Source organism: Phocoena phocoena, chromosome 19 (genome assembly GCF_963924675.1).
Source record: "Phocoena phocoena chromosome 19, mPhoPho1.1, whole genome shotgun sequence".
Classification (NCBI taxonomy): Eukaryota; Metazoa; Chordata; class Mammalia; order Artiodactyla; family Phocoenidae; genus Phocoena; species Phocoena phocoena.
Window position 1 is genome coordinate 24635374 of NC_089237.1, and position 13976 is coordinate 24649349.

Below are 13976 nucleotides of genomic sequence, written 5' to 3' on the forward strand. Positions count from 1 at the left end.
GGAGACTTTGGCTTTTACTATGAGTGAAATGAGGAGCCCTTGGCAGGTTTTAACCGGAGAAGTGACATGGTGCATCACTAAGACGTCTGGCTTAGGTTTCATGAAGACTTGCCTCCAGCTGCTGTGCTGGAGGAGACTGCTAGGCAAGCTGCAGGCGTGGAAGCAGGGAGGCCGGAGAAGGCGCGACGCCACAATCCATGTGAGAGTGTGGGGTGGAGAGAAGCGGTCGGATCCTGGATGCATCAGGGAGATCCAAATGAAGATGCCTTTTTATAGATTAAAAAGGGTTGAATGTAGCCCTTTCATATCGTTCAGCCTAATAATTTGAAGGTAGAGCGGACAGGATTTGCTAAAAGTTTGGGTGTGGGCTGTGAGAGAAGGAGAAAGAATCAAGGATGACTCAGAGAGGGCTTCCCTGGTGGCGCAGTAGTTGAGAGTCTGCCTGCCGATGCAGGGGACGCGGGTTCGTGCCCCGGTCCGGGAAGATCCCACATGCCGCGGAGCGGCTGGGCCGGCCCGTGAGCCATGGCCGCTGAGGCTGCGCGTCTGGAGCCTGTGCTCCACAACGGGAGGGGCCACAACAGTGAGAGGCCCACATACTGCAAAAAAAAAAAAAAAAAAAAAAGGATGACTCAGAGGATTCTGGAAGAAGGAAAGCATTGCCCTGCATCAAGGTGGGCAGGTTGGAGAAGCGGGGACGGGCAGGATTTCCGTTCTGAACACGTTGTGCGTGACGTGTCCTGTCGTTGTCCTAGCAAGCAGTCTGAGGTAGTCTAAGGACACAGGCAAGGACAGGTACCCACTGTCTCCTGGAGAGGGCTCTGCCCAGCTGGGACATGCGTATCTGAAGGAAAGGAGCCCAGGCCAGATCTCCCTGTGGGTCAGAGCCGTCATCTGGTCCTCCCAAGACCTCTTGACTGTTGCCACAGTGGAACTTGTTTATGAAACCAAAACAAGGTCCCGGCAGCCTCTGCCAGTCACCTGCTTCCTCCAGTGTTGTCCTATTTGAGTCAAGGTGCTTTGCTGTTCATTCTCCCCCCTTGCGGGGAGCTGGCTGGGATGCTGTCATTACTCCCATTAGTGTGGAGACTGAGGTTCAGGGAGATGAAGTCTCCAAAGAGGCAGCCCACACTGGGTCCTCTGCATCAGGGTTTGGTTCTCCTCGGGACCACTCCCTGCCTGCCTCAGAGAGCCCTGACCCTGACGCAGTGAAAGTGGTGATTCCTGGTTGTGCCTTTGAACTCAGGCTCCCGTCTACCTATACGCTCTCTCCCTTGTCTGTCAACGCACAGACCTTGACTCACAGGGTCAATCTGGGCTGTTCCTCATACCTGGCCCTGTGCTGGGAGCTGGAAGTTGCGAGGCAGGAGAGGAGAGGAATAAGAGTAGGGCCCAGTGTCTATCCTGAAGGGTTCACGTTGCTGTAGAGAGAGGATGTATTCACAGGTGCAGGTCCAGGCAGCACAGGGTGGGAGAGACCCCAGCTCGGTGCCACGAGGCCTGGGTGTCCGTCCCAGCTCCCAGCTGCCAGGTGTCCTTGGACCTGTTGCCAGAGCAGGTGGAGCCTCTGCCTTTTCTCTTGCCTAACATTGTTCGTCGTCTTCTCTTTTGGAATAATGACCACGTAAGTGCTATAATAAAATGCTACTGAAACGTAAGGGGTGTTGATCACTCTCAACTGACAGTCACTTACCAGGCTGTTGAGAGCATAAAAAATAAAGCAAGGAAAAGCCCGCTGGAGGCTGGGGTGCCCCAGAAATGCTTTCTGTAGGAGGCGAAGCTCAGCTTGGGCCCAGAGAGGTTGGCAGTTCACTCCAGACCCGAAGACCAGATGGTCAGAGTTGGGGGTGGCCTTGGGCCAGCTATCTGGATGGCAACTAAGTGGATGGGATTAACGGGCTTGCCAAACATTAAAGCAGGGTGCAGCTGCCCCTTGACAGTGGAATGGATAAGTGCGTGGGTCCATTCATACAACGGACCAGGAGCAGAAATGGGGAGGGAGAATCCGTACTCACACTCAGCGCCAGGGATGACGCCCCCAAACGCAGTGCGGAGAGAAGAAGCCACACATGAAAGACCCAGGAAATGTGTGATTTCCTTTATAGGAAGGTCCCATGTGGGCAAAATCACATGTCGTTGGAACTCAGAACGGTGTTCTCCTGGGATGAGGAGTGGCTTGGAGGGGGCACAACAGGGGTTTCTGGGGGTTGGCAATGTCCTGTTTCTTGATTCTAGTTCTAGTTACACAGGCGTTTTCAGTGTGTGAAAATTCACTGAGGCGTATACTTAAGCTGTGTGTACTTTTCTGTAAGTATACTATACTTGGCTAAGGAATGTGGGGTTTTTTTTGCGGTATGCGGGCCTCCCACCGCTGCGGCCTCTCCCCTTGCGGAGCACAGGCTCCGGACGCGCAGGCTCAGCGGCCATGGCTCACGGGCCCAGCCGCTCCGCGGCACGCGGGATCCTCCCGGACCGGGTCACGAACCCGTGTCCCCTGCATCGGCAGGCGGACTCTCAACCACTGCGCCACCAGGGAAGCCCAGAAATGTTTTAAAGAGGAAAACAATATGGGCCAGGGCATCTGTCTCCCCTCTCCTGGTACAGCGTGATCAGGCCTACAGAACAACCCCTCTCTGTGACCCAGTGCCCAGCCCAGGGCCACGTGCCCCGTGCTTAGCAAGAGTCTTCTGGTCCTTAGCTCGCGTTGCTTGAGCGACTACTGAGTACAGGGCTCCAGAATTCAAGATGTACACAGGACAACCTCTGCCCTCCGGGGTTTGAGTGAAACGCCCCAAAAAAGCATGTGCCTGGACCTCATGCTCCCCAGGGTCAGGGACAGGTCTGTTCCGAGTGTGCCTCCCCCCGCTGCCTGGCTCATAGCAGGCCTTTATCAGAGCGTCATCAAGTGGAAGACGTACCCCAGAAGGCGGCTCCATCGTTAGGTGCTGACTTCAGAGCAGGAAGGGTACTCAAGATGGGAGAGGTGGGTCCTAAGCCGGGCCCACCACCCTTCCCTGTAGGGATCTTGACAAGTGGAAGAAATAGGGACCAGGCTGAGCGAAGGTGTAGGAGTGAGACTCTCAGAGCAGATTTAGAGTGAAGTGAGTTTGGCAGTGGGGGACGGGAGCAGTGGGAAGGCAAGGAGGGGTGCTTGGACTTGGCTCCAGGGGCAGCAGGAGCCCCTGCAGATCTGGGGCCATGAGGCAAGGGGCACAACGCTGCCTTTCAGGAATCTTGCAGCCATGGGCAGGTGCTTTGGAGGCAGAGGGCTGACTCAGATGGGATTAAAGAGTGAGGGTAGGCTGAGGAAAGGGAAGCAGGGTGTGCAGACCACTCCATGAAGTATTTTCTTAAGGTGGGATAACTCAGGCACATAGGTAGTTTGATAGTTCACAGAGATAGATAGGTAGGTAGGTAGATAGATAGTTCAAGGCCAGTTGTGGGACTTGAATGCCATGCTTAGACTTTGTCTTCTAGTCAGTAGGAAGCCACTGGAGGTAGAGGCAGGGTGTAAGATTATCCTTTTGTTTATTCATTTATTCAACAAATGTTTAATTTAAGTTATTTAAGCGAATTTTTGCTGAGCACCTACTATGTGCCGGGCACTGCTCTAGGTACTTAGGATATATCAGTAATGAAATAAGATTCTTTCCTTCAAGAAACACACGTGCCAGCAGAAAGAGATGAGAGAAAACATAATAAATTTCTAAACTATGTAGCATGTTAGAAGGTGGTAGGTATAGGGAAAAGAAAAAACAGAGAAAGGTTAAGGGAGTGGACTGGGAATGCTGGGGGTAGGGTGCAAGTGAAATATTAAACAGGGTGGTCAGCCTAGGCCTCAATCAGAAAGAAAGACTTATGGATGTCTAAGGGAGGAACGTTCCAGACAGAGCAGCCAGTGCAAAGACCCTGAGGCGGGAACATGCCTGTTATGTTCAGGAATAGCAATGAGGCCACTGGCTGGAGTGATGTAGAAGAGGCGGTGAGAGAGGTCACAGGTTGGCGGGAAGGGACGCTGTGAGGGGCCTTGTAGGCTCTTGTACGATGTGTAAAGTGGAGATGTCCAGTCGGCAGTCGGATTTAGAGTTGGGTATATGGAGAGTGATGGGGTAGAGAGATAAACTTAGGAGTCATTGGCATGTAGGTGAGACTGGAAAAGATTGCCCTGGGGGTGAGTGCAAATGGAAAAGGAAATGGAGAAGAGGAGAGGACTGAGCTCCGGGCACTCTGATGCCAAGCAGGGGAACCAGTAAGGAGACTTAGAAGGAAAGACCAGGGAGGAAGGGGAAGACCAGGAGAGTGTGGGCAGCGATCTGGGCCCATAGGGCATGGAAGGGAAGAGACCAGAACCCCGTGGAAATTGCTCGGGAAGAGGTGGGGGCCTGGGCTAGGCTGATGGCTGAGGGGCCAGGTGGGAGGGGCCTCGTGGGAGATGTTATCATCTCAGTGTTACCCTGGAAGAAACTAAGGCCCAGAGAGGTGAAGGTCAAGCGTCTTGCCCAAGGTCACACAGGTATTGAAAGGCGTAGAGCCAGTCGTAGTGAACAATATTTATATAGTCAAAAAAGTGTGAACTGTGAATATTTATTTAACAAAAGCCTGTTCTGTTTCTACATGGAAAGTTGAGGAAGTTCAAGTGGAGAGAATGTAAGAGAGGTACAGCTTTAACTTCCAGAACAAAAGAAAAGAGTGATTATCAAATAGTGGTAGATCATGTAACGATATTAAAAGCAAAAAACATAGAAGTAGCTACCAAAAAAAGTTAGCATATTTGAACATACTTACCCCTGGAAAGTGGAACTAGGGGTGGGGAGTGATGAGGCAGGGTACCATTTTCTTTTCATGTACCTTTAGAATTATGTGCATGTTATAACTTTGACAAAAATAAAAATGACAATTATTTAAACTGGCAGTTAGAAGGTAGAGGGTTCTATCTTCTGGTGTTGAGTCGTCTCTAGGTGGATGGGATTGTGGGTGAGGTTTGGGTTTTTTTTTTTGGCTACCTTGGGTCTTCGTAGCTGCGTGCAGGCTTTCTCTAGTTGCAGCGAGCAGGGGCTACTCATTGTGGTGGCTTCTCTAGTTGCGGAGCACGGGCTCTAGGCACACGGGCTTCAGTAGTTGCGGCACGTGGGCTCAGTAGTCGCGGCACGTGGGCTCTAGAACGCTGGCTCAGTAGTTGTGGCGCATGGGCTTTGTTGCTCCACAGCATATGGGAACTTCCTGGACCAGGGATCGAACCTGTGTCCCCTGCATTGGCAAGTGGATTCTTAACCACTGCGCCACCAGGAGAGTCCCTTTTTTTTTTAAGTTGTTTATATTTTATGAGTTTCTGTAAAGACAGTCTAATACTTTGCAAGAAGGGAAAAAATGATTAGTTCATCGGTGGCCTTGGGGAAAAGTCTTGGTAAAATATGTGTTTGAATGTGTTCCCCCATCTCTTTCCAGAAAAGTTCTTAGGTGCAAAGACAAAAAGCGGTCTTGTCTGGACTCAGTGGTTCCCCAAGACACAAAGCTGTCAGTGCTAGAACCAGGACAGTTCTATGCACACTGGGGTGGTTGGTCGCCCCAGCTTTGTTTACAAAGCTCTCTCCACATCCCCTTGCTCCTTTGAGTTCACACCCACTGAGGAGGTAGGTGGGGCAGGGATGGCTGCCCCCAGTTTAAAGGAGAGGCAACTAAAGCTCAGAGAGTCTCCCTATCCCTTCCCTGGGAGAGCCTTAGAGAGAAAGTGGGCTCTTCAACCATGTGTATATATTGCTTTGATAAAATTAAAAATTAATTTGAAATAAAAGAGTGGAAATCTAGAACGACAGAAAGCAGACCAGTGTTTGCCTGGGAGGGATGGGCTGCAGAGGGGCACAGAGGAACTCATGGAACGGTGGCTTATTCTCTGTCTTTATGGTGGGAGCAGTTTTGCAGGTGTGGATTGTGCTCTTCAAATGGGTGTGGTTTATTGTGCTTAAATTAAACATCAGTTAGAGAGACAGAGAGAAAATATGAGGAAATGGAGCACCCTTAGCCTCCTGGAAGAGCTCACACTCGGGACGATGCCTGCTGGTTTGCACACTTAGACTTTCATATTCACACGCCTTCTGACCCCCAGAGCGCATGGAGCAGCTCTCTGGCCCAGCCCCCTCCCTGGAGCGTGAGCCCAGGGCTGCACAAGGCTGCCCCTGAATTCTCCTCTTTGTCCCCAGGACTCCAATCTGTCCGTGCACACAGACAACCCGGACGTCACTCCCTGCTTCCAGAACTCCGTGCTGGCCTGGGTCCCCTGCATCTACCTGTGGGCTGCCCTGCCCTGCTACCTGTTCTACCTGCGGCACCGCCACCAAGGCTACATTGTTCTCTCTAGTCTCTCTAGGGTCAAGACGGTCAGCGGCTCAGGGCTCTCCTGCGGGTGGGACCAGGACCTAGGAGATTCTCCTTTTAATGGGTCCCTTTCCCCACCCTCAGTGACTGGTCTGGGTTCCCCAGCCTCACCCTCCCTGTGCTCAGGGCCATGGCAGCCTGCCAGCTGGGCTAAGATAATCTCTGCTTGGGGAAGTTCAATCAAGTTCTCCAGCAATGCTCTCCCCACCCTGGAGAAGATTCTGGCCAGTGCCCAGCCCAGCCCTTGGGGGCAAACCTGGGCAGGTCTGTTGGTTTCAGGAGCAAAGGCTCCTCCCCAGTGGGGACCATCCCTTTCTTTGGGGATGGAGGCCCCAACATGTGCCCTGTTCATAGGCCTTGGGCGTCCTGCTGTGGTGTGTCTCCTGGATTGACCTCTTCTACTCCTTCCATGGCCTGGTCCGCGGTTGGGCCCCTGCTCCCATCTTCTTTGTCACCCCCTTGGTGGTGGGGGTCACCATGGTCAGTGTGGGACCAGGGAATCTGGGTTGGGGAGGATCTCCAGTGGGTTGTGGGATTGTGATGGGGGAACCATGGGCTCTGAGGAGAAGGCTGGACACCTTAGGAGTGGGTAACCCCAGAAACGTATGGCCATGTGGCATGGGGAGGAATGGAGGCAGGTCCAGATGTGTGTGCTCCGGCCCAGCCTCCCCTGCCCTCCCTGCACAGCTGCTGGCCACCCTGCTGATCCAGTATGAGCGGCTGCAGGGGGTTCGGTCTTCGGGGGTCCTCATCATCTTCTGGTTCCTGTGTGTGGTTTGTGGCATCATCCCCTTCCGTTCCAAGATCCTTTCAGCTTTGGCACAGGTAAGCGGAAGAGAGGAACCTGCCAGGTCCCCTGCTGTCTAGGGATTGTCCCCAGAGCTCAAGGTCACTGCTGGGTCCCAGGCTCCTCTCTTCTGCCCCTACCCAGCTCCCAGGACCTCCTCTGCTGTTCAGTCCTTTTTGTGTCATTCCCTACTTGTATCTCTGCTGAGAGGCAGACTGGTGGGCCGGGGGAGGGCCATTGTAACCCAGGGGAACGCAGCCAGATGCAGCCATTGTTGGCTGTCCGTGGGAACGTAGCAGCCACCACCAAGTACGATGTCCGTTCAGTGAGAGCAGGTGCGCAAACATGAACGGCTCTGGCTTTCCTGGAATCCCGTCGTCTTGTTCTCCCTTTTTCCCCACCTCCCTCAGTTCCTGGCCTTCCTCTGGATCTTCAGTGGTGCGCGGGCGTGGTAGGAACACTGGGGATCAATCTAGTGTCTCTGTTTCTCCATCTCAAGAGGAGGCAGTCAAGTATATTCATAAGAGCACAGGCTGGGAACAACCCACTTACTCTTTGTGATCTTGGGCAAATTCCTGAGTCATCTAGAGTCTCATTTCCTCAGTTGCAGACTGAGTATCATAAGATTTCCTACCTGTTAGGGAGGGTTAGACAAGGTGATGTAGATGAGCAGGGCAAGTCTCCACAGGACAGTGGACCCCCTATGACATTTCCCGTCTCTCAGAAGCCTCTGGGCAGGGGGACCCAGGTACCCACTTTTGCTGACTTCTACCCCAGAGGGGTCTGGTGCCCCAAAGGACTCCTTGGGGCAAGGGCTGCAGGCCCAGGGCTTCCCAAGCTCTGAGGCTGCTCTCCTTTCTCCCCCAGGGCAAGATCTCAGACCCCTTCCGCTTCACCACCTTCTATATCTACTTTGCCCTGGTGCTCTCTGCCCTCGTCCTCTCGTGCTCCAGGGAGAAGCCACCATTTTTCTCCCCCAAGAATATCGACCCCGTGAGTCCTAATGGAGGTGGGTGGTAGTGGGGGTGCCACAGCCCACCCCTCAGCCCAGCCCTCACCAGCATCCCCCCATCCCTTCCAGTTCATTCCATCTTCATGTCACCTCCACAGTGTGCACAATGGGGCTTGGAGCAGGAAGGAACGGGGCACCCTCCTCCCTCTGCTCTGCCTAGAGAGGGTGGTGTGCCCTCCTGATGTCCCCTGCCCCACTCTTGCACCTTCTAGAACCCCTGCCCCGAGGCCGGAGCTGGCTTCCTCTCCCGCCTGTCTTTCTGGTGGTTTACAAAGTGAGTTGGCTCTTCCCCAAGCCTGGGGCCCCGGGGGACGGGGAATGGGGACGGATAGTTGGGGGATGAGAAAGAGGAAGGGGAGCAGGCCAGGAGTTCAGGGGCCTGAGGAGCTGTGAACCCCAGTGGGCGTGGGGCAGGCGAGGGTGGGAAGCCTGTCTGTTTGGGCTGGGGGCTGAGTACAGAGGCCGGTCCTGGTCCAGTTCTGATCCCAGGGCACAGGCCAGACCTGTGTCTGGCAGGCCGTGGGGACAGGCCTAGGGTCCTAGAAGGAGACCATAATTAGTTCCCAGCTCTTTGGTCAGGGGTAAGCTTGCAGCTGTCATTCCTTGGCGCCCCTCTGAGCAGCTAGAGCAGGAGAACTGTGTCTGTGACCTGGGTGACAGCCCGTCAACCATATTGTACTGAGGAGGCTCCTCGGGCTGGAGCTCCATCCAGCAGGCCTTGTCATCCCCCAGGGCCGCGGCCAGCATGGATTTTGTCATCAGTGCCCAGGAGTCAGTGGGGCATCTGGGAAGGAGTGAGAAAGGGCTGGGAGTAGGAACCTGGGGTGGGAGGCAGTGACCCCCATCCTGCTCACTGTGCAAATAAAGGAACACTTTCCTTGGCCACAGCTCCCTAGGGACACCCTCCTTTCTGGAGACCCTTGTCCCCAGGCTGCTAAACTCTGACCCAGGCTGGTGCTGCCTGTCCACTCCAGGTTGGCCATCCTCAGCTACCGGCGGCCCTTGGAGGAGTGGGACCTCTGGTGCCTGAACAAGGAGGACCGCTCCCACGTGGTGGTGCAGAGGCTGCTGGAGGAGAGGAAGAAGCAACAAGAGCAGGCAGCGCGGTGAGGCGCCCCTCCTCCCCCGTCCCCGCGCCCACCTACCCCCACCCCTTCATACAGCCCAGGTCTCCTGCAGGCGAGGCTGGTAGACCCAGGAGATCAGATGGCTGGGCGTGGGGAGAAGAGCAGGTGCAGGTGGTCCTGGGGTGAGCAGCTCAGGCCTGGGTCAGCTCTCCCAGCGCTACTGATGCTGGCGGGTGGCTGACGCTTTCGTGGCACTTACGCCGTCCCGGGCATTGTCCTTATCGCGCAGACTAACGCGGTTGGTCTCCGACAGCTGCTGTGCAGGTTCTAGTGCCTTTGTGTTCCAGAGGCCACACAGCCAGAATCCACACCCAGCCGTCTGGCCCCACAGCACTCACCACTGCCCTGCCCTGCCTGACTTGAAGGGTAGATTCCAGGGACTTCCCTCAGGAGGGGAGGGGGCCGGGGGAGGAAGGTTGAGGCCAGCACCCCCTCTCAATCCTGCTTCCTGCGTGGAGGCAGGGGCTGGAAGAGATGACCCTGTGGCTAAGGGCCTGCCCACTGGCAGCCTGTCTCTGGCCAACTACCCAGCCAAGAAAGCTGAGGTTCTGAGCCCTCCTTCTTCACCCACGTCCTCCTCCACCCCCCGCCCCCCAGGACCGAAACCCCTTCCACCCACAGCCTGGGGCCCAGAAATCCCATGCTGGTTCCACCTGAGCCTCTGATGGCCGACTGGCTGTGAAGGAACCAGGGACATGGACTTGCTCAGCAGTGTCTTGGGCTCATGGCTTGGAGCCTCTGGAAGACCTAATGGCCCCCAGGCTGCCTGCTGCACCCCCTCTCTGTCCCTCCACGCCACCTCCCCTCCCTCCCTGCTCAGCTTGCCAGTGACTAGGCCACTAGCCAGCCCTGCCCATGTCTCCCTTCTTGTCAGCATCCCCCCTGGAGCCAGCCCTGGGCGGGGCACAGAGAGGACCACAGGTTGGGAATTGCTGGGTGTATAGTCCTTGAGGAGCAGTTAAGGCACCCCTTCACATATCCTCTAGCACCTGAAGACACTTGGGGATTCTCAGCTGGAAAGTCTCATTGTCCTTCCCCCTCCCAGTTCTGAGAGCCAAGGAAGCAGCTCCCCCTCCTACCCGGTCCTCGCCAGCCCCGGTGGCCCTTGGCTTCACGGAGCCCATGTGCCCATTCCTACCCACTGCTCCTTCCTCCCCGGACCAGACACCAGGCTGCGGAGGCTTCTGGGAAGAGACTGTCCAGCGAGGGTGAGGTGTTGCTGGGGGGCCGGCCCCAGGCTCGGGAGCCCCCCTTCCTGCGGGCCCTGATGGCCACCTTTGGCTCCAGCTTCCTCCTCAGCATGTTCTTCAAGCTGACCCAGGACCTGCTGTCCTTCATCAACCCGCAGCTGCTGAGGTCTCTCTCCACGCCCCCTCCCACGCGGCCCTTCCCGGGGCAAGGGGCTGGCTGGCTGGCCAGCCTCGGGGACAATGGGTAGAGAGAAGAGCCCCAGACCAGGAACCGAAGGGGCTATCCCCACTTTCTGTGTGACCTTTGGCGAGTGGCAGAGCCTCTGCACCTCATTTCCCCATTCACATCCAACTTATCTGGACTAAGTACAACTGCCAGGTACCCTGATGTATACATTAACATACATTCTCTCTTTAAATCCTCCTGACAATCCTACGGAGAGGTGCCCTTTTCCCATTTTACAAACAAGGAAGCAGAAAAGCAAAAAACAATCCAGAAAATGAGGAAATGGGAACTCAGAGAGGTGAAGTGACTTGGCCAAGGGTACACAGCTGGGAAAGATGGATTTCAGTCCAGGGCTCTGAACTCCATCTACGGTGCTCTTTCCAGATGATAGGCTCCGCCATCTCTCACGTGAGTGGCTTGGTCTAGAAAGAGCTCTCAAATGAGGGGATGGGAAGGAGCTAGCAGCTGAGCCCTCAATCCTCTGGCCCTCCAATCATACATTTGTGCATTCATTCATTCAGTGAACATATTTTGAGCCCCCAGGTCCCAGAATGGTGCCAGACACTAGGTATACAAAGGTGACTAAGATATGGTCTTAAAGTCTTGTGGGAGAAACCAATGTGTAAGTCTATTAGAGCACAGTGTGGGCGGAGGTGTACTTAGGTGTCTGAAAAAACCCCAGAGGAGCAAGGAAGCCAGCCTGGGAAGGGGCAGGGTACACTTGCCAGCCAGAGAGCTTATCAAGTTTGGAAAGACAGGCAATTTGCTGACTAGGTGAGGAAGGAGGGGAAGGTGCAAAGTCACAAAGGCCTGAAACAGCATAACTCAGGAACTCCAGGTATTTCTGAATGCTGTGGCGGGGGTGGGGGTGTGACCAAAGTGAGGGGCAGGACAACAAAGGGAGAGAGGGAGAGCTAAGGAAATCCTTGAAAGATTTGAAGCCAGGGAGGGGTGTCTGGTTTTCATTCTGGAAGGATCCCCTGCCAGTAGTGTGGGGGAGGCAGGGCAGGGTGGCCACATGGAAGTGGGCCAACCAGGTCCAAGGAAAGTCCAGGTCAGGAATGAGAAAGGATTCAGGAGCTACTCTCTGGAAATGAGTGTTGGTGCCAGGGAAAGGGAGGGGAAAAAGGTGACCTGGGTTCTGGCCTGGGTAGCTGGAGGATGATGGATCTTTTGCTGAGATGGTGAACTCAGCAGGAAGAGAGACCTGGGCCCTGGGCAAGGTGGTGAGGGGCATCTTGGCCATTTTGGGCCTGAGTTGCTGGAGATTCCCAGCTAGCTGGAGATCACATTTGCAGAGGCATCGGGTGGAAGCCCAAGGTCCCATATCTGTGGCTAACCTCTCCCAGAGAGCCCTGCAGAGGCCCCAGACAGAGCCCTAGGGCATTCTGACAGGTATGGATGAGCAGAAGACTAGTGTGGGGGGACGAAGTGGGGAAAAGAACCCAGATTGTGGAGCAGGGCACAGAGAACCCTTATGGGGAAAGGTGTGGTCTCCAGTGAAGCAAGTTGACCAGTAAAATAGAGCCTGAGGAAGGCAACGTGGAGTTTGTGGGTGACTTTGCCAGGAACAGAGGCTGCGACACAAGGGAAGGGCCTGAGAATAGGGTTTCTGCAGTGGAGACGGGGCCAGTGGAGGTCTAGAAACCTCCTATAAAGGTTCTTAGTTTTCTAGGGTAACAGAGTACCACAAACTGGGTGGCTGAAAACAGAAATGTATTCTTTCACAGTTCTGGAAGCCAGAGGTCTGAAATCAAAGTGTCAGTGGGTAGGTTCCTTCTAGAGGCTCTGAGTGAGAATCTGTTCCACGCCTCCCAGGTGCTGGTGGAGCTGGCAGTCCTTGGCATTCCTAGGCTTAGAGACTCATCGCTCCGATCTCTGCCTCCATCTTTGCATGGCATCCTCCTGTGTGTGTGTGTGTGTGTGTGTGTGTGTCTGTCTGTCTGCATCTGTGTCTCTGTGTGCAAACCTCCCTCTCTTTTCTCTTATAAAGACACCAGTCACTGGTTTATGGGCCACCCTACTCCAATATGACCTTATCTTAACTTGATTACATCTGCAAAGACCCTGTTTCCAAATAAGGTCACATGCACAGGTACCAGGGGTTATGACTTGAAATGTCTTTTGGGGAGTTACACCCAACCCCCAGCAGAAGAAGCCTGGCCATGACTATGGAGGTTGCTCCATGGGGTCAAGGGGAGGTTTGTCCTAACATGGAAGAGACTTGGTCATGTCAGTCGGCCAAGGCACAGAGCTGCCAGCGGAGAGGAGGGGACTGAAGACCAGGAGAAAAAGGGGGCCAACGACGACACATGTTCCTGAGGAGACAGGTGGGATCCAGGGCTTGGGGGGCAGGACCCGGCGTGGAAAGTTGAAAGGACGCCTCCTGTCCTGAGGCAGGACAAAAGGAAGAGGGCAAGTGTTTGCAGGGAAGTTTGTAGTTGGCAGGGAGTTCTCAGTGGGAAGATTTAAGTGGGCAGCTGCTGAGAGAGGTGGGGAGTGAGGACAGGTGAGAGGATAAGAGGTGAAAAGGACTGCGGGAGAGGAAGTAGATTAGGGCCCCGGAGAAGGTCACTGGGCAGCGTGGGAGGCCGCTGATATTGAGATGGGTGGATTTGAGGGGCGAGGGTCTGTGTGGTCACGCAGTGGACTTCAGAGCCCTCGGCAGCCCAGAAGAAGGTGCAGGAAAGTGTAATCAATGGACATGTTGCACTGCTTCCTGCCACACGGTCCAAGGAGGCAAGAAAGGCAGGCCGGTGAGGCAGGTGGCCAGAGGGTGATAAAGGGGTGGGTGGCGGGGGGCCATGGTAGGCAGGAAAGGAGGTGGAGGCAGAAAGGAGTAAGGATGGAGGGCTTGAGGCAGCTCTGCGCAAGTCCCCCTGGTCTGGGTGGGGGTGTGGAGGGCCAGCAGCCTCCCCCTGAGAGGTTTCAGAGGCAGGGGCAGAGTGGAGGCTGAGGGGAAAGGGGAGGGCAGCAGTAGAGGGAGTAGACTGGGGGAGCCCTGCCCCCCCTCATGCCTCTCTCCTCACCTTCCAGCATCCTGATCAGATTTATTTCAAACCCCACGGCCCCCACCTGGTGGGGCTTTCTGGTGGCCGGGCTGATGTTCGTGTGCTCCGTGATGCAGACTCTGATCTTACACCAGTATTACCACTGCATCTTTGTGATGGGGTTGAGGTTTCGCACGGGCATCATAGGTGTCATCTATAGGAAGGTCAGCTGGAGCAGGGCATGGGGGGCTGGGGAAGCCAGTCCTGGGGAG

The 13976-nt window shown here is 55.1% G+C and overlaps 1 protein-coding gene across 1 annotated transcript in view; it reads left to right on the forward strand.

Moving 5' to 3' along the window:
* Nucleotides 1-6203: 6203 nt before the first annotated feature.
* The window catches only part of ABCC3 (ATP binding cassette subfamily C member 3), a 30975-nt gene continuing 23202 nt past the window's right edge, over nt 6204-13976 (forward strand). The window contains exons 1-8 of the mRNA XM_065896902.1: nt 6204-6374; nt 6727-6852; nt 7060-7197; nt 8027-8152; nt 8384-8445; nt 9146-9277; nt 10463-10654; nt 13751-13928. Of these exons, the coding sequence (XP_065752974.1) occupies nt 6850-6852; nt 7060-7197; nt 8027-8152; nt 8384-8445; nt 9146-9277; nt 10463-10654; nt 13751-13928 (831 nt within the window). The 5' untranslated portion in view covers nt 6204-6374; nt 6727-6849. The remainder of the gene's footprint in view (nt 6375-6726; nt 6853-7059; nt 7198-8026; nt 8153-8383; nt 8446-9145; nt 9278-10462; nt 10655-13750; nt 13929-13976) is intronic.